Source organism: Hermetia illucens, chromosome 2, assembly GCF_905115235.1.
Source record: "Hermetia illucens chromosome 2, iHerIll2.2.curated.20191125, whole genome shotgun sequence".
Lineage (NCBI taxonomy): Eukaryota > Metazoa > Arthropoda > Insecta > Diptera > Stratiomyidae > Hermetia > Hermetia illucens.
In genome coordinates this window covers 10,248,525-10,272,429 of record NC_051850.1, presented here as the reverse complement: position 1 = coordinate 10,272,429, position 23,905 = coordinate 10,248,525, and the positions used below count along the sequence as shown (strand labels likewise).

The 23,905-nt window shown below is 46.7% G+C and overlaps 2 protein-coding genes across 2 annotated transcripts in view; both read right to left on the bottom strand.

Annotated features, from left to right (window-relative positions):
- LOC119647595 overlaps positions 1-15,900 on the bottom strand; it is a 39,802-nt gene extending 23,902 nt beyond the window's left edge. The window contains exons 1-2 of the mRNA XM_038048616.1: positions 15,737-15,900; positions 7,595-8,887 (exon numbers count right to left, since the gene is read on the bottom strand). Coding sequence (XP_037904544.1) covers positions 7,595-8,887; positions 15,737-15,739 — 1,296 coding nt within the window. The 5' untranslated portion in view covers positions 15,740-15,900. The remainder of the gene's footprint in view (positions 1-7,594; positions 8,888-15,736) is intronic.
- A 5,167-nt stretch (positions 15,901-21,067) lies between these two features.
- On the bottom strand, positions 21,068-22,957 carry LOC119649962. Its single transcript, XM_038052398.1, has 3 exons — positions 22,842-22,957; positions 21,457-22,734; positions 21,068-21,372 (listed from the first exon to the last, which is right to left on the bottom strand). Exons 2-3 carry the CDS (start codon positions 22,732-22,734, stop codon positions 21,298-21,300), a joined length of 1,353 nt encoding a protein of 450 aa, XP_037908326.1. The 5' UTR covers positions 22,842-22,957; the 3' UTR covers positions 21,068-21,297.
- Positions 22,958-23,905: the final 948 nt, after the last annotated feature.

The following is a 23,905-nucleotide window of genomic DNA, read 5'->3' as shown; positions in this document are numbered from 1 at the left end:
ATGTCACGCCGGATTTCTCCGATTTCACCTCGGAAACAGCTCGGCCATAAGCCTGATTTGGATGGAGTCGAGAGAGCCATAGTTCTTTCGGTCGGCATCTTGGTCGATTCCCAATGACTGCGATGTACAGACCAACTTTAGCGGGGAGTTATTGCCCATACCATGAAAGACGACAATTTTTCTACGATCGATGCAAACCCATATTCATCAGATGTCCTCATTACAGATGTGATCATGACGTGTTGCCCCACTGGTCTGACATAGCATCTTTATCTGAATTACCGCGAGGCGCCATTCATTGTCATTTTTAGTCGGCCAGCACGTAAAACAAAGAAAAGGGCCGACGACAATGCGGTAAATTTTGGATATGTGTGCTTTGATGGCTGAGATGATTTCACCTTTGTTTGGAGGAGCAATCTATATACGCCCTTTGTGGTGACTAACCATCTCACTCGCAAATGGTGGAATTTCATCAATGCAATGACGTCATGGAAGTATGTAGGAGTCAATAATTAACAAATGTACAGATTTTTATACTATTTTAATAGAATATAATAACATTACGTATAACGTTTTTCAAAAAAATTAACAAACAAAAAAATCACATTATCAAATTAACATTTTCTAATGAAATACGTTCCATTAAAATACTGGTTCGATTCTAATCACGTCCAAATTATCAACGTATTCCCGGCACTGAAAATGAGAAGGTTTTTCCATTAGTATTTCTGAAGGCATTAAAATGACGTGTGCTAGTTATACTATATACGTCTGGAAAAAATATACTCCCAAATTAGATGATTTTGCATTATCAGTTTATACAAAGCATTGATATTTCCTGAAATAATGGCCAACCCTTGAGGACCTTCTTTAAAATGTTGCTTCATCTCTAAAGTCTAAGTGTAATCTAAGCTGTAGGGTCCGCGGCTTTCCGACATGGAGGGTATGTCATTCGCTTTTTCCAGTTACGTCCCCGTGTCTCTTACGTGTCCCTGTCTCATGGACTTTATCCCACGGTCTTCTCAAGACACGGAATTATTTTGGGACCACAATCAAAGCCCCGCCGCAGAAAGCTACGACGGTACCAGTCTATACCGAATGCATGGCTCAGCATTCATACTGGTGGATACAAGACCTAAGTCTCCACCGAACTAAGGAGTACGGCACGCTTGTTGAAACGCAACACCACGCTGAGACCCGAAGGTCTCTGTTCACTTAAACGCAACCACAACCACCGTGAAGCTTCCACTAGGGGACCAACCGCAAACAACCGAGCTGAACGCACATATAACAAGTATGTGAATTCAGGGGCTACCCCAGTTACCATGGTACCAGTATACCCTTGGTAAGGTTTCGTGACTGTTGTCACTTCAGATGAGTCCTTGTCCGGCTCGGGTCTGATCGCTCTAATTAGGCCTTTGGAGCGTTCGCCTACTGCATCACGGCCGGCAAACCAATGCGATACAGCGTTTCCCGGTGACACCACTATGGAGGTTCTCCTCGGCCACTTGGTTTTGGTTCGGGTTGCACCCCTCTTCCTCCCCGCCACCTCCAAGCACCAGATGAATCTGACAGTTAAGTCCTTGAGGGTTTAACGTGAGCACCGGTCTTGCGACTTAATCCCACGGTCTTCTTCAGACACGGATTGATTTTGTGACCACAATCAGAGCCCCGCTGAGACAAGCAACAACGGTACCAGTCTATACCAAGTGCATGGCTTAGCATTCATACTGGTGGATGCAAGAATTACCTAAATCTCTACCGAACTATGAAGTACGGCACCCGTGTTGATACGCAACACCACGTCGAGGCCCGAAGGTCTCTTCTCGCTTGAGCATAACCACAACCATCATGAAACTCCTACTAGGGGGGTCAACCGCAAATAACCGAGCTGTCCTCACATACAACAGGAGTTCACCCGAAGTATGTGAGTCCAGGGGCTTTCCCGGTTCCCATGGTACCAGGGTATACCCCTGGTAAGGTTTCGTGACCAATTTGCCACTTCAGATGAGTCCCCGTGCAGACTCGATTCTGATCGCCCTGATTAGGCCTTTGGAGCATTTGCCTACTGAATCACGGCCGGCAAACCAAAGTGATTACCGCGTCTCCCGGTGCCACCACTATGAAGGTTCTCCTCGGCCACTTGGTTTTGATTTGGCCGATAGGGTTGTCGCCCCATCTTCCTCGCCGCCATCTCTGAGCACCCGAAGGTGAATCTGACAAGAGAATCATCATCATCGTAACAATCGGCATCCGGTCTAGGACTGCCTTATTAAGGAATTCCAGACATCCCGGTTTTGCGCCGAGGTTCAAGTGGGATTCGTTTAGAGATCTGGTTCCACCCATACGTTGCATTCTGAACGCGTCTGGAGTGACTTTCGCATTACCATCGTAACATCCTGCATGCTTTAGTGTGTCAGAAGAAGAGAACTACGGGTGTCTCACTGGGGATGGCATAGTTCCTGCAAACCCGCTGCACTGCATTTCTCACCCATCTGCTAGCATTGCCAGTGTTGATTTGAGTCAACCTAGCAATGTCCTGCCTTAGTGGGTCACGCCGGCGTTTCAGACGAATTTTCCATGGGGGGACCTCTTCGGTCACTCAAACCAATAACGCGAATGCGAATCTTCTGATCGTCCAATCTGACAGCCGCAACTGCACCACAATATATTAGTGATTGTAGTTGGAGCAGCGACATATCAACATAGAATTGTCGAAGTTGCAGGAGATACATAAAGCCTTGGAATACCTGCTCTATGCAAAGGATCCATTTCCGAAAATTCTATACACGCTCTTTGGAATTCGTCCCGAACCTCAGCGGGATCGTGGAGAGGATTGCTTCGGCGAGTACTGAAACTGTCGCCTGCAGTTCAGCGTGGTGTTGTGCTAATGCCGTCTTTGCCCACATCGACTGTTGGCCGCCAGTTTCCGCCATGACCACAAGTCGAACACGCTCCCTGATGATGGCGCTGCGAATAATAAAGTGGTTTTGATCTGAGACCCAGTAAGATGTTGTACCCACACCGCCGTTATATCGTAGTAGGAGCAGATGGTAAAGAGGTTCATATCCTCGCTCGATTTCACCCGTTGCCTACACGAACGTGCTGAAGTGGTCGTCAAAGGTTGTGACGAAACAGCTGCAACAGGCGGAGCAATGCTCCTGATCATTGTATCGCCTAGACGTCAAACCGCCCCACGATTAGCGATTTCGACGCTTTGCTGTCCATTACGGCAGCCAAACTCAGTCATCAAATCAGACCAGAACCTTAAAGCTCACGCCTCATTGCACACCTGTATCAGGAGAAGCATCGATTTTGGATGTGATCCGTCGCGGAGCTTGCCTTTCCATCGCAGCAACAAAACAAAACAAAACCTTATTAAAATCGGTTTATTGTCTGTCTGTCACACGCATTTTTCTCGGAGACGGTTAGAACGATTGACAAGAAATTTGGTAGAAAGGTGAGAACTGTGAACGCCTCATGCATACAGTGAGTTACATAATTCTACGTCGAATTTAAGGGGGGGATGTCCCTATACATGCAAAAGGCGTGTGTAACTTTTTTTTCATCAAATATAGTCATGTGGGGTATCAAATGAAAGGTCTCAAATAGTATTTTCCAAGGCCGGTTTTAGTTTTGACATTTGTTGGAAAGGTGAGGAGTGTGGAGGGTTGGAAGTGATCATTTCGTTAACGGACCCATTCTCGGAAACTACCCAGCAATGTAGGCTATTATATAGAGAATCATTGTACCAAGTTTGGTGGAAATCCCTTCTTTCGCTCTGAATGTCAACATCACTTGAAAGCGAATATTTTGATATAATATATGTATATATTACTTGGTACGCAATAATGGGACAAATGCACATTCAAACGTCGTTATAAAAGAAATACACAAAACCTTTCATACCTGAAACGCCCAGCTTCCGGTTTCCCTACTTGTCTGTACTTAATTTTTAAGGTTTTGTGTAAAACCAAATCTTATTACCTTATTAGAATCGGCGGAGTGCAACCGCTCACGAGTTGTTAGCGCAGTTCGCTGCGGAGACCAAAGCTGATTTAGTACTCATCAGTGAGCAGTACCGAAACAAGGGCCCAGTTTCATGGCACCCAGACATATCAGGTACCGCTGCCATCTGGATTCGGGACGGCACCCTCCTGGGGGTTCTTGGCCAAGGCCTAGGGGACGGCTTTCTCTGGATTCGGTGTCCAGGGATAACGTTTTTTAGTGTCTATCTTACGCCGGACTTTCGTCGGAGGCTTGATGCTTTGGAGGACGCTATCTTCAGCACGGATGGGCGAATCCTGGTCGGGGGTAACTTCAATGCTAGGGCACTTGAATGGGGCATCCCTCACACAGATTCCAGAGGGAAACGAATTCTGGAAATGGTGGCGAGAACAGGACTGGTAGTTCTAAACACCGGATCCACCCCAACGTTCCGGCGCCCAAGCTGCGAAGGAAACATTCCAGACGTAACCTTCGCGTCGGAATCACTGGTGTCGCTGGTGGACGGGTGGCGAGTGCTGGAAGACTTTTCGGCAAGTGACCACCAATACATTGCTTTCGAAGTGCTGGACACAAACTCTCGGTGTGCGCCACCCCGGCGATCTTTCTGTGTATGGAACGTCGCGAAAGTGAACACCGGGAAGTTTGTCGAAACTCTGGGAACAGGTGGGGCCACGCTGAAGAGTACTCCTGGGGGCGGTGGCGCCGCAGTTGACACTGTCGTAAATTCAGTTATGAACCTGATAACGACGGTCTGCGGAGCCTCCATGCCCAGGAAGACATCGAGGCGCGGCAAACCTTCCATGTATTGGTGGACAGTGGAAATCGCAGAGCTCCGGAAGGAGTGTCACAGGTTCCGCCGCTTAACACAATGTCTAGGCGACCGGAGGGAGTCATGTAGCATAATGATGGAGTACAAATCAGCCAAAAGGAGACTCTGCAGCGCAATAAGCAAGAGCAAAGCTCGCTGCTGGCAAGATCTGATCGACGAGGTGAATGGGGATCCGTGGGGACTCGGTTATGAACTTGTAACCCGAAAAATCGGGGCTCTGCGGAAATCCTGTTCACTTAAGGCCGAGCAGATGGACCGCATTGTGAGGGCACTCTTCCCTGCACACCCCGTATGGGATGGTGACGTCGGCGCGGAGAGTGCAGAGGACTGTCCACTTTTCTCTATAAAAGAGTTGGAACAGGCAGTCCTCTCTATGAAAAACAAGAAGGCGCCAGGACCCGATGGTATTCCAGCAGAGGTATACAAACTGGTATTCCAACACCGGCCAGACGTACTGCTCGGCGCATTCAACGCTTGCCTGAAAGAGGGCATTTTCCCTGCTCGTTGGAAAGTTGCGAGGCTTGCGCTGATCCCTAAAGGGAAAGGCGATCCCGAACTGCCGTCTTCATACCGCTCACTATGTATGCTTGATACTGCTGGGAAAGTGCTCGAAAAGCTCATCAGAAGTAGACTCGCTGAAGCGATACGCGCTGCCGGAGATTTATCTCCCCGGCAGTTTGGTTTTAGGGCAGGGAGATCGACAATTGATGCTGTCATGCAGGTCGTGGACGCCGTTCGACGAGCAGAGGCACATATCCGCCGAACTCGACGGGTGGTGCTCCTCGTAACGCTTGGCGTCAGAAACGCCTTCAATTCCGTAAGATGGAAAGACATTCTAGGCACACTAGACAATACCTTCAACGTGCCGAACTATCTCTTACGGATTTTGAGGGACTATCTGAGGAACCGCTCCCTGCTCTATGAAACACTAGAGGGTCAAAGGTGGATGGAGGTCACGTCGGGGGAGGCACAGGAATCCATCCTAGAGCCGGACCTCTGGAACGCTACCTATGACAGTCTGCTTAAACTCGACATGCCAGAAGAGTCGCGCCTGGTCGGCTAGGCAGATGATGTCGCAGCGCTTGTTGCTGGACGCAATGTTGAACAGGCGCAAAGCAGACTCGGCATATTGATGCGACGAATAAGCGGATGGATGACTGCTCACGGTTTCAACCTTGTACTGGAAAAAAACCGAAGTAGTCATCCTGACTTAAAGGAGAATTCCGACCCTCCGTCCCATATCGATCGGCGAGTTGATCATCGAATCAAAATCAGTGGTAAAGTACCTTGGGTTGACTCTTTACTCAAAGATGAGCTTTTGTGAGCAAATCCAAGCAGCAGCGAACAAGACTGCGGCTGGAGTTTCGGCGTTAAGTAGGCTAATGGCAAACATTGGGGGTCCTACGTCTAGTAGGCGACGTTTCCTGATGAGCTCAACGCAGTCTGTCCTGCTCTACGGCGCAGAGGTATGGGCTAGCGCACTTGACAAGGAGGTATATCGTAAACGCCTTGCGCAAGTACAGAGACGGGGAGCTTTACGGGTGGCGTCTGCGTACCGCACAGCCTCTGAACCGGCCGTGATGGTGATCGCGGGAGTTATCCCCGTTGCCCTTCTTGCTAGGGAGCGTCAGGCCATATACAAGCGCAAGTGAGATGAGCCAAGGGAGGTGGTTGCTCACGAAGAACGGCAACACACTCTAGACGAGTGGCAGCTCTCTTGGCAAAATGAAACTAGAGGCAGATGGACTGCGCGGCTCATCGGCAACTTAGGTGCGTGGCTGAATCGGAAGCATGGTGAGACTGACTATTTCCTTACCCAATTTTTAAGTGGGCATGGAAATTTTCAGTCTTACCTGCACAAGATTGGCAAGGCGCGTTGTCCGCATTGTGTGTTTTGCAATGGAGTTGTGGACGATGCCCACCATAATTTTTTTTTTGTGGAAGGTGGGATGGGGTTCGTCAGCAGCTCTATTTAAACACAGGGGATCTCTCTCCAGACAACATTGTGGAAGAGATGCTGAGTACTGCTGACAGGTGGAACCGTGTTGCCCATTACGTTCGGGCCCTTCTCGTTGCTAAGAAGATAGAACTCGACCGGTGGAGGAGCCGGATGGCAGGGGGCTCCTTGAACTGACAGTTCCCTTCCTCCTCTCCTCTCCCGTTGGTGAAAGGAATTCCCTGATTTGAAGGCTCCGCAAGGCGGGAGAGTTCGGGGACTAGCCCGAAGTAATGTGACAAACGGTTCCAGGCTAGCTCTCTGACGATGGGGAAGTGTTTAGTTGGTAGTCCGACGGCGTACCGAATCGGGAGTCCAGCACTGTGTGCGTAAATGCATTCACCTACCCTACCCCCCAACAAAAAAAAAATTACAATCGGTTTACAGTCTGTCACGTGTCTGTCTCAGAAACGGTTCTACTGATTGACACCAAATTTGGTACGAAGGTGGGAATTGAGAACGCCCCCGAATAGGGGGGTGTAAAATTTGTTTCACCAAATATAGTGATGTGGGATCTCGATTGGTATTTTTGAAAGCTGGTCCCAGTTCGGACATTTAATGTTGATAGAAGGAGGGCGTTCAGCTTCTTGTTTCCCGATTGTTTGTTTAATTGTCAGGATCTGGTGCGGACCCATGCATCCGTATAATGACACGTAAGGGATCGAAGTGCTCAAAGCTGGTTTAAGCACACAATAGTAGCGTGTTTATGTACTTACGAAAATAAATCCTTAAAGGCTTTTGAATGCCAAAATAATCCTTACCTCATAAAGATTATCCGATATGTTATCGATGTCAAGATATATAATAAGTAGCCTCGAATTCGAATTCCGCCTAGCCTCTACAATAGGACGTAGTAGTTCCGCACGAAAGACAAATCCACATATTGCGGGCAATAGCTTCCTTGAAGCCCTTGAGATTTCGATGCGTTCAACTCGATTGTTTTTGCCACGTCGATGATCTTCTTCGATGTTAAATCTCAATATTTCCAATTTCAACAATTTCATGCCGATATCCAGTAAATAGCTATCAGTTAGGCATTCATATGGCAGGCATAATACTTTTAGCTTCTGCAGGGATAACAGCTTCTGCCGGAAAACTCTATGGTTTTTCACTGTATTCGGTGCATTGGCAAAGATCTTAAGTACGCGGAAATCCTCTTTGTGATGTTCAACGATTTCATCTAATAATTCATCTAGAAAACGACCACCGTAGTAGTCATAGACCACAAGCTCCTTCAGGCTTTTCAGGCGACCAATTATTTTGAAATTACGAGCGTCGAACTCCGTGTTCAGAGTCAAACGTTCCAGTTCAGTTTGGGTTTCGACAAGAGCTTCCAGCGTCTCATCATTGAGGAATGTACAATTGTCAATGTTCAAATTCTTCAACTTCGTGGATTGGCAAAGAGTTATGAAGTGTTCGGATTTGAAGTTTATGCAGTACTCGATATTTAGGTCCTTAAGGTTTGTCAGCTTATTCAAGTACTTTCCAGATGCCTTGTAGAAATGGGTCAAATGCAGGTTTTTCAAGTCGGCTAAGTTGCTAATCATATCACACAGCTTTTCCTCCAACACCCGATAATACCAGGGATTAGGCCAATCATCAGTGAAGATTTTCCTTTCTATTCGGACGGTTTGAATGTCCTTGGCGTTCGAGAGGATCCGATAAACGGACGATATATACGACTCGAACTCTGAGCGTAGAGGATAGTGCAGCTCAATTGCATCAATGTCGTAGCAATAGTCTGCAATCTGTTTGTAGATTTCCTCGTTGGAATAATCGATGGTTTCATCTAGATTTAGTAGCCTCACATATGGACCAAACCTTGACAGAATCTGATGTGCTTCTTCGACTGAAAAGTATTCACGGCATTCAGATACGGAGAATGTATTAAATTTTAGGAATGTTATAACGATGTCATCGAAATTATCACAGGCATAGGCAAATTTTAAGCGTTCCATTAGCGGAAGATAGAAGAATATCTGAAATAAGCAGTCATTGTTCAGGTCCAGTATTGATAATGTTTCCTCGGAAGATGGTTGTGAAAATGAAGTCATCTGTGAAGGAGAAAAATTTGGTTATTCTTAATTTGATAACTAAAAGTATAAATTACAACGTCAATTGCAACCAAGTGCCTACGGCGAAGTACGGAAACTTTCAACTTGGGAGAAACTGGAAATCCGGCTACGGCCGGCCGGTCCACAGTACTACAGCCCAAATCTACCCGTAAACGGAAGAGGAAGGCTCGGCAGAAGGGAACTTCGGCCACTAAGGAGGGGGGATTATAAGGTGAATCCTCCCTGTCAGAACCTTCTCTTTCACTCTTACGGGGAGGAGCAGAAGAAAGGGAGGCTGGTGACGTGAACGTTACTGGTTTAACGCCGGTATGTGAAAATGGATCCAGGTGGCCCGGACATCGTGAACCTGGAAAAGCCCCAAGCCGGCAGCAGAAGAAAGCACTGCGAAGGAAGATGAAGCATATTGGGAATGTGGTGACCAAGGTTTTATTGTGCTCCGCACCAAGGCTTACATCCACGTGAATGCGTTTACGCACAGAGTGTTGGACTCCCGCAATAGTACGCTGTCGGAATACCAACTAAACAGCGCCCTGTCATCAGAGAAGTAGCCTCGAACCGGGCTAGCCTTCCCGCTCTCCCGGCGTTGGGAGCCTTCCCACCTCTTGCAAGAGAAAGGGTGTGTTCAACGTTGTCTGCCACTTCATTGCAGAGCACACAATCAGGAGATCGCGCCTTCCCAATCCTGTGCAAGTAAGACTAAAAACCTCCATGCCCACTTAGAAGTTGGGTAAGGAAGTAATCAATCTCACTGTGCGTTCGGTTCAACCACGGTTCTAAATTGTCGATGAGCCGCGCAGCCCATCTGTCCCTTTGCTCATTTTGCCACGGGAGGAGACATCTCCTAGTTGATATAGGGCCCCCGACATTCGCCATTAGCCTACTCAAGGCCACGACTCCAGCTGAAGCGCTGTCCGCTGCTGCTTTGATTTGCTCGGAGGAGCTCATCTTCGTGTCGAGCATTAAACCAAGGTATTTAACCGCTGGTTTTGACTCTATAGTCAACTCGCCGATCGATATGGGACGCAGGGTCGGGATTCTCTTTCTGGATGAGATGACTACTTCGGTTTTTTCCAGTGCAAGGCTGAAACCGTGAGCAATAACGTATCAGCTTACCCGTCGTATAAATATGCCAAGTTTGCTTTGTGCCTGTTCAAAAGTGCGTCCGGCAACAAGGGGCGACTCTTCGAACATATCGAGTCTCAGTAGACTATCATAAGAAGCGTTCCAGAGGTCCGGCCCTAGGATGGATCCCTGTGCTACTCCCGACGTGATTTCCATTCTCCTTTAGCCCTCCAGCGTCTAATAGAGCAGGGATCTGTCCATCTTACGGAATTAAAGGCATTTCTGACGTCAAGCGTTATGAGGAGCACTATCTGTCGGGACGGGCGGCTGTGTGCCTCGGCTAGATGAACCCACATCTACGACCTCCATAATTGCATACACTGTGGATCTCCCTGTTCTGATCCCGCCAATGCGGATCACTTCAATGAGTTTACTCCTGATGAGCTTCTCGAGCACATTTCCGGCCGTGTCAAGCATACACAGCGATCGATATGCAGACGGGAAATCCGGGCCTCCTTTACCCTTACTGATCAACGCGAGTCTGGCCACTTTCCAGCGACAAGGAAAAATGTCCTCCTTCAAGTAAGCGTTGAACGCTTCAAGCAGCAATTCCAGTTTATAAATTTCCGCCAGGATACCATCAGGGCCTGTTGCCTTCCTGTTTTTCATAGTGACAACCGCTTCTTCGAGCTCTCTCATTGTGAAAAGGGACAATCCTCGACGCTTTCCGCGCTACTTACATCAACCCGTACAAGGTGTTCGGGGAACAATGCCTGCACAATGCGATCCATCTGGTCGGAACTTAATAGCCCCGATTTTCCGGGTAACAAGCTTATAGCCAACTCCCCATGGGTTCTCATTCACCTCGTTAACAAGGTTCTGCCAGCCGCGAGCTTTGCTTTTATTTATTTTATGTATTTATAGCGCTGCAAAGCCTCCTTTTTACTGGTCTATACTGTGCCTTTATGACACATATCTCCTCATTGGCATGCAAACGTTGTGCCAAACGGCGGAGCTTATGACACTCCCTCCGTAGGTCGGCAATTTCTGCCGTCTACCAGTACATAGAATCACTGGGAGGTGATCAAATCAGCAAGAGAGATCTCAATGAAGCTGGTCCCTCCCATAGGAATACGAACACGAAGGCGGGAAGGAAGAGGACGTATGAGCGAGCTGCAGCCTTAGTTCTGGCCGCTGCCATGGGAATTTCCTCCAAGGATGATAAAATGTCAGACAGGCAATTTATCATCCCCTGGGAATGTCTGTGGAAAAAAAGCTGGAACCTGAAAGGAAGCCAAGATTTAACAGCAGCAGCAGCAGATAATCCCGGCTTTGAGTTGTGGCCGTCGGCCCAAGTTCATTATTGTGACCACTGAGCTGCGCAGGACTGAACATATCGGATGTTAGTTACCGGGCCCTCGAAGGAAGGCAGAGAACATCATCCGCATGCTGGGTGAACAGATCCCGAACATGGTCTTTGGACAATGGAGGGTAAAGTTCATGAATGCCAAAAAGGACAAATCTACAAAAGAGTCTGAATGTGCTCAGGGAAAGTCACCATATGATGCTCCACTTTTTCCTAGATAGATTGAAATTTAATCATATTAGGAAACTGTAGAGCATCATCTCCATTTTGGAGAGCGGGGAATAACGATAATCTTCGGTGCCCTCTCCCACAATGGAGCTGCCCGCGGAGGATAGTGCATACAGTGGTGGAACACCCGTATGGGGGTTCGCACTGGTGAAGGAAATTCAGAGTGAATCTTACCTGCTAGTAAATTCTCCTACATCTTTCACGGAACAAGCGGAAGAAAGGGAAACCAGAGGCGTGAACGGAACTGACTTGATGCCAGTTGAAGTGATCGAATCTATGCAAACCGGACACCGCAAACCAGTGAAGCTGCTAAGTGGAAAGCAGTCGAATGCTCTGCGGGATGAGACGAGGCCTTTCATGGATGAGGACATAGAACTGCTATTCCCCCAAGAGCGGCTTTTCCCAGAGAAATCAGACACGAAGGGATCGATTCTGTGGAATACGGTGTAGGGGAAACACCGTCACTCGCGGATTGCTGCGTACACTTCTAACAGTTTTCCATTACATATTAGACTAAGTTTATGTCGAAAACCATAAAGATTGGTCAAATTAACCTGCAGCATGCACAAGCCTCCTTCTTTCTGCTGGCAGCGAAGCTGACAGAGCTGCAGGACTGCCCCTACATTTGTCTGGCGCAAGAGCCATGGGTACGATTTAATAAGATCTGTAGCATTGGATCAGTTAAGGGGGCTAGGATCTTCTACGATGACAGATCTATAAGAACGAGAGCTTGTGTCCTGATCTCAAGACGGCTAGAGGCAAACATGATGAGATAGTTCTATTCCCAGGACTTAGTTACGGTTGTTCTAATTTGATCACAATCTTTGACTTGAATTATACTAAGCGATATTATAATTTCTAGGTATTTACTTCTGAAGATAATTTTCAAATTTAAATAAATTTATTTAATAGCGAAATAGAAGAAGAAAAAAACAAAGATCAGTTCGCCGCCGCGGTTGGGAACAGAAGAGACCGACTTATTTCCATGCGGTCCTTACTGTCCCAACCAACGGCACTTTTCCACCGCTAATTCTCCACTCCCCTGGTGCGTTCAGAAAATGAGTGAGTGGAGAGTTCCGCGCCATCTACCCGTCCGCATCCGCAACATTCGAAATAAATTTCGAATGCTGCAGATCCTGCCGCGCCACACGGTCATCGTACAATATGAAATTAATCGCAAGAGGATAAACATCATAGTAGAGCCTCCGTTTATTTACTTTGTATCCTCCACCGACGCAAGAACTAAGCGTATGCAGAATCAAGTGGTCTCGAACTCTTAATAGGTTGCGATGCGATTGCTCAACATATTTGTTGGGGCAGTAGCAAATGCATTCAACACTTCAGCTAGTCTCATGACTACAAACGTAGGGTGGGCCACTATGTTCGTGGGACCGAGAAGAAGTAAAGTAATTGACCTAATAATCTGTACTTCAAAAGTGGTGGAGTTGATGTCACACCGGCGGATGCTAGACGAGGTTTCACTATCAGATCATCGAAACCTAGAATTCAACCTGACTATTGGGAGCGGACAGTCTATAATGCGAAGACGGAATCATAAGAAAACGGATTGGATAAATTTCAATGAACCTCTTGGCAATAAAGGGCAGCTCCTTAGGTGACTAACGACTCCTTTGGCGCTTGAAGATGAACTGAAAACTTTGAACACACTTTTAGAGTGCCCAACCATTTAATAACCAGCCCAGAAAAGACAGTATATCCACCACCTTTCACCTGCTCTCCTACGATTTCAGTGCTTACCCCATGAAAGGCAAAACGCCTCAGGAAACTAAGGAGAAACTAGATAAACATTATGGTGACTCTGAACCTTTGATTAGAATAGTTATTGAGACGTTTCAAAATTTTCGGAGTGACCAGATGGGCGCAAGTGACGCTGAACGTTCTGGACGCCCTGCTGAGGTTGCTACTCAAAAAATCATTGATAGATTCCATGATATGGTGATGGATGAGAGAAGCCTGAGGCTGCTTTGGGCATCTCGAATGAATGGATATAAAATATTTTGCATACAATTTCGGACATGAAAAAGCTAGCCGCAAAATGGGTGCCGCGATTGCTCACCCTTGACCAGAAGCGAAATCGTGTAAAGTGTTGCAAGGACGGCTTGCAGTTATTCCAGATGAATTCGCAGGACTTTCAGCGTCGTTTCATCACTGTGGATGAAATTAGTATCAACAGTACACTCCTGAGACTAAGGAACGATCTAAACAATAGGTTATCAAGGGAGAATCTGCACCAAAAAAGCGAAGATAGTTCCTTCGGCCAGAAAAGTTATTGCGACTATCTTCTGAGATTCGCAAGGAATAATCCTCATCCATTATCTGGAAAAGGGTACAAATATTACAAGTATATATTTTTCATCGTTATTGGACAGTTTGAAAACCGAGCTGCAAGAAAAACGCCCACCATTGGCCCGCAAAAAGTTCTTTTTCAACACGTTAACATACCAGCTCACGTCTCAGCAGCTGTGGTCGCAAAATTAATAGAAATGAAGTTCCAACTCCTTTCACAACCCCCCTCCCCTTTAATAAAAATGTTTCGATTTTTTCGAAAAACGTGCAAAACTAAGGTAATATAAGTAGAATAAGATCATAATGTAAAATGGTGTCTAAGGACAGTTAAGTCCTTGAGGGTTTTACGTGAGCACCTGTCTGGAAGACTTAATTCCACGGTCTTCTTAGGACACGAATTGATTTTGTGACCTCAATCAAAGCCCCGCTGAGACAAGGAACAAGGGTACCAGTCTATACCAAGTGCATGGCTTAACATTCATATTGGTGGATGCAAAACCTACCTAAATCTCTACCGAACTAAGGAGTACGGCACCCGTGTTGAAACGCAACACCACGCCGAGACCCGAAGGTCTCTTCTCGCTGGAGCATCACCACAACCCCCTTAAAACTCCCACTAGGGGGCCAACCGCAAACAACCGAGCTGCACTCACATAAAACAGGAGTTAACCCGAAGTATGAGAGTCCAGGGGCTATCCCGGTTCCCATGGTACCAGTATACCCCTGGTAAGGTTTCCTGACCAAATTGCTACTTCAGATGGGTGCCCGTGCAGAATCGGGCCTGATCGCCGTGATTAGGCCTTTGGAGCATTCGCCTACTGCATCACGGCCGGTAAGCCAAAGTGAGTACAGCGTCTCCCGGTGCCACCACTATGGAGGTTCTCCTCGGCCACTTGGTTTTGGTTTGGCCGACAGGGTTGCCGCCCCGTCTTCCTCACCGCCACCTCTGAGCACCGGCTTATAAGGGCATGAAAGTCCTGGGGGGTTTAACGTGAGTACCTGCTGTGAAGACATAATCCCAGACTCCTCTTCGGACACGGATTGATTTTGGGACCACAATCAGAGCCCCGCCATGCAAGCACAGCGGTCCTGGTTTATACTGAGTGCAGGCTCAGCATTCATTCCAGTGGATGCGAGGCCTATCTAACACCTACGCCGCAACTAAGGGGTTCGGCACCCGAGTTGTACAGCGCAACTCCACGCTTGAGCTCCGAGGAGCCCTGCCCGCGATGTAGGCATAACCACAACCACCATGAAACTCCCACTAGGGGGCCAACCGCAAATAACCGGGCCGAGAACACATCCTCCAGGAATTCTCCTGGAGCATATGCTCTCAGAGGGCCATCCCGGTTCCCATGGTACCACCTCCGGTGAGGGTTCGTGGCAGAGCCACTTCATCTGCCCCATGCATATATCATCAGAAAAGGGTGATCGGAGGAAGTCCCTCAAATATACTTCTGTCTCAAAAACAAGTTCAAGGTAGTACATCATTAGTTAGTCTCTATTTATCACAAAATATCATATACTTGGGTTTTTTAAAAACTACTTCCGAGAGTGCGCTCATTTACCTCCATTCCGTGCTACCCTAATAGGGTAGGTTTATAAATAAACTTTTTAACCATATATATATGAAGATCACGCTGAAGGTTAAGGGTCTTAAAGCCTTGAACTAATTCAAAATATCTCACAAAGTACATACCATCCTTAGAAAATTGTAAAATACAATCTTATAAGTAACGAACTCAGAAGAAGTTTTCGTATCTTAAACAAAATCATTTCGAAAACACTATTAATACTAGCAACCCTCGTGACATCCTACTCTCTTTTCCCCAATAATGTTTGCATATTGTCTACACTATAGTTACCATAGAATAACTACTTTACCACGCACTCCTTGAATGCTTCATCACAGGGAAAATCACGATAAGATGAATTTCTCGTTGCAGTGAAGTGGAAACAGCTCGAAGCAGCAAAGACCGGAGAGCGCCTACCGCGGACAAGCGCCTATCACTTATCACTAGACCCAAGAGCTAGCCGCACAGCTGAGTTTATTTGTAAATAATCTAAAATCTTAATGTTGTTTCTAAAACAGTATGTCATTCTGCGCATGAAAGATCTTTCAATACTTTTTTGTTGATTCCTAACAGAAATGTCATATTTAAATTTCTTTTATAGACAAGAAACGATAAACCTAAACAGTCATGTAATAACCCTAGAAATCGGTGGGATTTATATGATCGCAGTCCATGTTTATTGAAAGCTTCGGTGTACAGCTACGTATTATGCTGTATGTTTTATAATCCATCAAATCCTTGCATACTAGCGTGGGGGAGCTGATAGATACATGTCAGGTTTACCAACATGAACCGCAAGCTGTACTTGATAGTCCTGCATACGATATGTTCATATCTATATTGGAACCGGCAAATTTTAATTGATAACAATATTCCCCATTTACAGCAGACTGTACACTTCGAACCGCCTCATGATTAGAAACCTCGACGTCATGCTATCCATTTCGGGAGCCTGACCCAGCCACTAAGTCAGATAACTCCCGCCGGTTATCTTTACTGAGCCAGACGTTACAAATTCGTACCTACCTCAACTGCTGTCAATTCAACTTGGGAATAAAAGGGTAGATTCCATACTGCGAAAAACTTCCCCAACAGGAAGGCACGACCATACTCTCCCATTTTTTCGACTGAAGCGGAAAGATTATCAACAAGAATGCGCAATTAATGCAAATACAGTAGGATCCGGATAGAACGACTTTGAAGGGACCAGTGAACTTCGGTCTCACTAACCGGACGACACACAAAGCGACCGCATAAATTAAGCTTATTTTATTTAATATAGCGTACAATAGGTAATTTATATGAAAATGAAACTACTTAAGATTTATAGAAAACTTTTATGAAAATTGACCGTTGCGCATCTATTACAATCGCGTCAGTCACGGCTTTTGCGTGGTTGGGGGTGATGGCGGCTTCAATTTTGGCATTACGTCCTTAAGCAGACACAACAGACCTTTAGCATTGAGTCCCGACCTGGTGTCAAGAACAGGATCACTGGGGAGTCTCAGAATCTCCCCGTATACCAGTTCCGCGGGACTTGTAGAAAACTCTTCGTGATTGGCTGTTCAGAGGCCAAAAAAACGAGTTCCAGGACCTGCGACCAAGAGGGGTTGTCTTGGACCATTATAGCGGCTTTCAGCGTCCTGTGTCACTTTTCGAGCATTCCATTAGACTGCAGGTAGTAAGCGATTATCCGGTGGCGAGGAGTTTGCCCAACTCTGAAAAAAGGGAGGATTCAAACTGCATTCCCTGGTCGGTGATTACAATTGCCAGCACACCAAAGCGTGGAATCCTTTCTCAACAGAGGGCCTCTTTTAGAGGTATTGCCTCAGGCCACCGCGTGAATCTTTCGATGATTGTGAGGTAATACCTGAAACTGTGCGAATCTCGTAAAGTTCAAATGATGTCGAGGAGGATTGTTTGAAAACGCTTGGTGGACCGAGGGAGCACTCCTACCTCTTTCCCCACATACTTCTGCCATGGAATCCACTGTCTTGCCCAGAAATTAATGTCCTTGTTCATGGACTGTTAAAAATACTTTGTGGTGACTGACCGATTCGTTATCCGAATGCTTGTGTGCGCTGCATCGTGAACAGAGTAAAGTATTTCCTTTCGGAAATTGCCCTCTTGACCAAGGCCATTTGGTCCCTTGTCTGAGGTCTCGCAGTATATACTGAATGTTGAGCCGAAGATTGGAAAATCACTGAATGTATAACTGAAGTTGGTCCTCTAGCTCTGAAAAAGTGCGTCGTCCTTCTACGTCTATGCGATTGCTGAAAAATCGACGGTGGCGGCGATGTTGACAAAGCGTCAGCAACCACGTTTTTTTTCAGACACCTGTTGAATGTCGGAAGTGATCTGGCTGAGAAAACTCAAGTACCGAAGTTGGCGAAGGGAATAATGTAAACGACCTGCCTTGGAGAAGAAGCTCAACGGCTGCCAAATTTGATTCACTTTTTGGTGAAGAGCAGCACCTACGGTAATGCCTGAGGCATCAACGAATAGGGGTGCATCATGCTGAGGGAATGCCAGAAGTATAGCATCCACCAGTTGTTGCTTGGTGGTATCAAACGCCTGGACAGCCTCTGGAAACCATACAATCAGGCAGGACCCCTTGGTTTTCGGTTCAGACAAGAAGGCGTTAAGGATTGATTGATGATGGACAGCTTTGGGCAAGAAACGACGGTAAAAATTTAACATGCGCAAAAACGTTCTGAGATCCTTAACGGTTTTTGAAAGCGTGAAGCTCCAAAACGCTTGCACTTTGACTGAGTCCGGTTGGACGCTTTCAGGAGTAATCAAGTGGATGAGGATTCTCACCTGCGATTGTAGAAATTTGCATTTCTCAACATTAAAAACTAGACCAGTCTCAGGGAACGTTGAAAAATGCACTCGAGGTGCTCTAAATGCTTGGACTCAGAGGAAGACGCGACCAGAACATCATCCAAATATACGAAACAGAAGTGGAAGTTTCGCAACGCAGATCGGATGAATCTCTAAAAGGTTTACACCGCATTGCACAGTCCAAAAGTCGTCCTAGTGAACTCGAGTAGTCCGAAAGATGTGCATATTGTCGTTTTCGGAATGCCCTCGGAAGCTGCAGGAATTTGATGATATGCCTTGGCTAAGTCCAAAGTCGAGAAAATACGGCAATTCACGATAGAGTGCGTAAATTCGTGGATGAGTGGTATGGAATAGCGGTCTGGAATGGTCTGAGCATTCAGACGTCTGTAGTCGCCACAAGGTCTCCATTCGCCATTGGGTTTAAGGACCATGTGGGGGAAGGAAGGAAAATACCCCAAATACCATGCTTAAGAAGTTTTTCGAATTCTTTACACGCAACAGCGAGCTTCTGCGGTGGTAATGGACGCACCTTAGAGAAAAATGGGAAGCCAGTAGTGTTGATATGGTGCCTAACAGGTTCACAGAGACTACGCTCGGTGGTGATATCGCGATATTTTTAGAGAAGTGCGCAGAAACGTTCATCGGCAACATCGCCAACAGGAGTGCTGGGTGAGCAGGATGAGATTTTTTCTGATGATCTAGGGGAAGTTGTGGGGACAACGAGGGACCTATTATGGGTATCTATTAGCATGGATAGCAAATTCGCGTCTAACATGGGGGGGGGGGACATCTCACCAAACATGGGTCGCATGTAGACCTCATGGATTTTCTCCGCGATGACGGTTAGCGTATCCATAGATCCCGAATACACACACGTCAGGATGGTCTGTGTGCTTTCCGGAAACAAATACTGTAGCAGCTCGGTATCGACTTTATCACGACCCAATCGCTTCATTTCACGAACTAGTTGGCTTGGCGCACGGTCATCCAGCGTTAACTCTGTCGGTAAGCGGTTAAATTTAGCTATCTCACTTACTGATAGCCGTCTTACGAGCTGCTTTTTCAACCACCTATAAGAGCAATCCTCGAAGACATCGGAAACAAGCCCAACTGCTTCTTCGTCCAGCCCGGGCAACGCGTAATTAAAAAGGACGGCATCCGCTGTCACGTCAGCCAAAGTAGATTGGGCCTCGAGTTGGAAAAATCATGCGTCCCTTCGCCAAAACGGCGGCACCCGTATGGCCACGGTAGTGAGACTTGCCTCTATTCTGGAGGATATCGTTTAGCGGAAGCGAACGACCCAAGGGAAAGATGATCTTCATGATGCTGTTGATAATGGAGAGCCTGTGGCTGTTGATGATGCGCTTGTTAATTATGTTGCTGCTGATAGTGCTGTTGCATCGTCAAGCATTGTTGTTGGTACTAGACTGAATCCTCCGGAAACGATTTCATCCTTGCCTGTGACCGTGAATGACGCTGTGGTGGCTGTTGTGGATGCTGCACCTGCGCTTGTTTCAGCTGCCTACCGGGGGAGGGGACCAGTTTTTTAGATTTTTGGGATAGCTATCCTCTCTGTGAGTGTCCGAATAGCTCTGTAGCTAGAGCACTGGATTGTCATACGGAAGGCAGCGGTTCAAATCACGCTGGTGGCAGTGGGATTTGTATCGTGACTTGACGTCGGATGCCAGTCGACTCAGCTGTGAATGAGTACCTGAGTTAAATCAGGGTAATAATCTCGGGCGAGCGCAATGCTGACCACATTGCCTCCTAGTGTACCGTTACGGTCTTGAATGAAGTGCTCTAACACACTTCAAGGTCCTAATCCAATATGGATTGTTGCACCAACGATTATTATTATCCTTTCTTGGTCGTCTCTGGCCACTCAGGATTGTCATTGGCCATCACGCAAGCCCATTTTACCATTACAAATATCTTGTCTTAATGAGTCACACCGACATTCCAGACAAATTTTCCCATGGTGGATTCTTCGGTCACCCAAACCAATAACAAGAATGCGAATCTTTTGACCGTGTAACCTGACAGCCGCCACTTCACCAGAATACCCAATTGACTGTGTGACTGATTAGCCCATAGTCGAATTCTAGGAGTTGCCGGAAATGCATAGAATCAGGTAATGCCTAATCAATGTAAAGGATCCATTTGTGAAAATTCTGTACACGCCATTTGGAATCTATCTTGAACCTCAGCGGTGACATCAACCTGACGGTGAAGGAAGCAGTAGTGGTCGCTGCATAGTCATATGGCCGTACTGCGAGAAACGCTCGACGAATCTTCGATACAAGGAGCGGGAAGATGTTGCACCTATTTCGTAGTAGGGGCGGGTGATAAAAAGGTCCATTTCCTCAGTCCACTTCATCCGTTACTTACGCGAACCTGCTGAAGTGGTAGCCACTGATTGTCGCGAAATAGTTACAGCGAGAAGAACCATGATCCTGGGCATCGTGGCGTCTAGATTTCGAACCGCCCCACGGTTAAAAGTCTCGACGTCATGGTGTCCATTTCGGGAGCCCGACCCAGTCACCAAATCAGACGACTCCCGCCGGTTATGTATACCGGGCCAGATGCATCTAGTTCGAAGCTATCATAACTATTGTCAACTCAGCTTTCTCCTTGGAAATAGAAGGGAGGACTGCAAGTTGTCGAAGCTTCCCCAACCTTTTTGACTAGAAGGCGTCATGCGTAGATCCGTCGGTTTGGCGGGCATACACTTTGGAAGACCTGCGTAGAGTTAGGAAAAAGGAAAGGAAATGCGTTTTATACTATTTGCTCATTAAGTATTATCCTTACTCTTTATTTTACAGTTTTTAACCTTAAGATTAATTTACATTAGCAAAAGATCGAATATCTTTTGCGCTTATTAAATAAAACGAAAAATCAAAATAATCTCTAAACGGGAATATTAGAGTTCGTATTCGAGTAAATCCGAACAGGACGAATGATGTGTGTTTTGTGGATTCGGTCTACGTTTCCGAACAAAATACATTTGACTATATCCGGTGAATATATTGAGGTTTGTGTCGTCTTAAATTTACTATATCCAAATTACTTCGATACTCCCTCGACTGGAATGAGAAGAGAAAACGGACAAGGGTTAGGTAGTTGAAGGGAAGGTTTAAGCAATTGGAGCCTAAGCAACTCATACTCACTCGAAACACATCATGTGCAACCGTGCCTTGTAGCAGGTGCAGCGTCAACAATCCTGAGTTCATACTTCGTCTCACTTCTATAATTTTTCGCAAAAAATCCAAGTCGAATTTATAACTTTCATCTGACGAATAATCCAAAATCAATTCGGTCAAGTTCTTCAGTAGCCTCAGCATACACACGAACCCCTCACACGTATTCACTGCGCTAACGCAAATTTTCAGTTTCAGCAAATTCGGAAACTTTGTGCCAATTTCCACTAAGTAGTCATCGTCGGGCAGCACAACATTCGACGGATAATAAACTTTTAAATTACGAAACGACAGGAGATGCTGGCGGAACTTGGAGTCGAAGAGGATGCAATTCGAGCTGATTTTCAACGTGTCCAGGTCGTCCCGGTGGCAGTTGCTGAGCTCGTACATTAACTCGCACAGCTTTTTGCTATTCTTATCAAATAAAATCAATTGGCTAAGGCTCTCCAGGCGCCCAATCACCTCGTAGTTGTGCGCCAGGAGGTTGTTGCTTATCGTGAGGTGCTGCAGCTCGGTCTGGGTTTCGACCAGCGCGTCCAGGGCTGCATTGTCCAGCTTCGTGCAGTTGTTGATGTTCAGCGTGTGTAGCTTCACTGCGCGGCAGATTTCCACAAAGTTGGAGGAGTTGAAGTTGCTGCAGTACGCGATGTTCAACTCTGTCAGGTTCTTGAGTTTGCAGAGGTCAGACCCCAGCAGGGACGAGTCGGAGTAGTGCAAGGTTTCCAGAGTCGTGAGGTTACTGATCATCAGGCATAAAGCACACCCCCACAGGTGGTAGAAGACGATCTCTCTGTCCCTGAGTTCGCGGTCAAGCTTTCTGTTCTGGAACACTTGGACTGACCGAAGGCCCTTGGTCGCCCATAGGATGTCCTTGTAGACGTCCAACTCCTCGTGAGTGGGCTTGAGGTTGCGCTGCAACTCTATCGTCTCAATGCTGTGGCAGTAGTGTGGGATCAGCTTGTAGAAGTCAATGTTTCTGTTGTCTATCGTTTGCCGTAGACTCAGCCGCCTGATGTAGGGTCCGAAACGCTCTAAAATCTGCTTCACCTCGTCCAGGGTAAACGCTTGGATGCATTCGCGCATGATAAAGACGTCCTTGCGCAGGCAGGTGGCGAATATCTCATCGAAACGATTGCAGGCCAGGCCAAACTTCAGTCTGTCTATCAGACGAAGGTAAAAGAATACGCGTCGCATGCAGTCCTCGTTCAGGTCTGTTATTGACGTGCATGACGATTTTTTGGTAGCCATCTGTGCTTTGGGCAAGGAGAAAAGAAAACAATGTGAGCAAATGGTGCGTGAGGTGGCCACTAATGGCCAGTGCTCTTGAAAGCAGCTAAGAAGCGCCTCCCACTTACCTCCTCTCGGATTTGATTTAAAAAGAAAACAAACAATTTTCCGTGTACCGATTGCGAACTGTCAAAGTTGAAAGTCGGCTGAACAGCTGAGCATTTTGTCGTTTTTGCTTTATTACAGCGGCCGAGAGCTGAGAGAGACGGGAGAAATGCTCGCTCATTGCACATTTGATATTGAGATTCTGGGTCAGGTGGTTTAAGGTGCGTCTTCACTGTTTGATGGGAGTTTGTAGTGCGAGTAATCACCTGGGGACATGAAAATAATGGGATTATCTAAATGATATTTATTCGAACATGAACATTTCCTGATATTCGAACTTCGAAGGGCTGAATAAGCCGAGTGAAAGCGCTGACCAGTACTCTGGCGACAGCTGAAAAGGAAAGGCTTATTAAGAAATGCGCGGCAGTTGTGAAGCGCATGCGATTTGCGACGTTCTTCGACAAAAACGTCACCAAAGGGATGAAAAACGGACTAATGGAAATGGAGGAGCTTCTGGACAGAATTTCGTGCTACAGGCGAACACGGAAGAAGCAGAAACATCTGCATCTCCCGTGAAAATAACCCGAGCGTTAAACGGATAGCAGACAGCAAGTTGCAGAGCGAAACGGGGAAAAACAAAAGGAGGAAGCGGAATCTGAAGGAGATTTCACTCAGGCGCTCTCCAGGGCTCAAAAGAAGAAGGCGAAGAGGGATAAGAGACAACAACAAGCCGCGTCATCAGGAAACCCTCTGCTTAAAATCAAGGCGGACACGAAGGATGGAAAGTAGCGAAAGTGTCTTCCATTCGAAAAACAAAGGGTGGTGGAGCCCTAGTCGGACATGCCCGAGAACAACAAATAAAGTTACGTTCTGTGAAGTAGGTAAAGGGCTTCTGGGAGAGAAAGCTTTGGTTCCAGTCTGGAATCCACATGCTCTCTGGAGCATAGAAAAGATCGAGGTAGAAGAGGCTATTAAACGCGAATGTCCGGAGGTAACCAATGTCCGAATCGGTATCACCTCAGCGAACTCTCGCTATAGTAGAAGTTGCGGAGCATTCAAACAGCGGGAAAATCAGAATTGGCTAAAT

Coding starts and splice junctions, on each gene's coding strand:
- LOC119649962 (XM_038052398.1), bottom strand. CDS start 22,734: ATGGCTACCAAAAAATCGTCATGCACGTCAATAACAGACCTGAACGAG. Junction 21,373..21,456: donor TTGCACATGATGTGTTTCGA/GTGAGTATGAGT, acceptor TTCTCATTCCAG/TCGAGGGAGTATCGAAGTAA.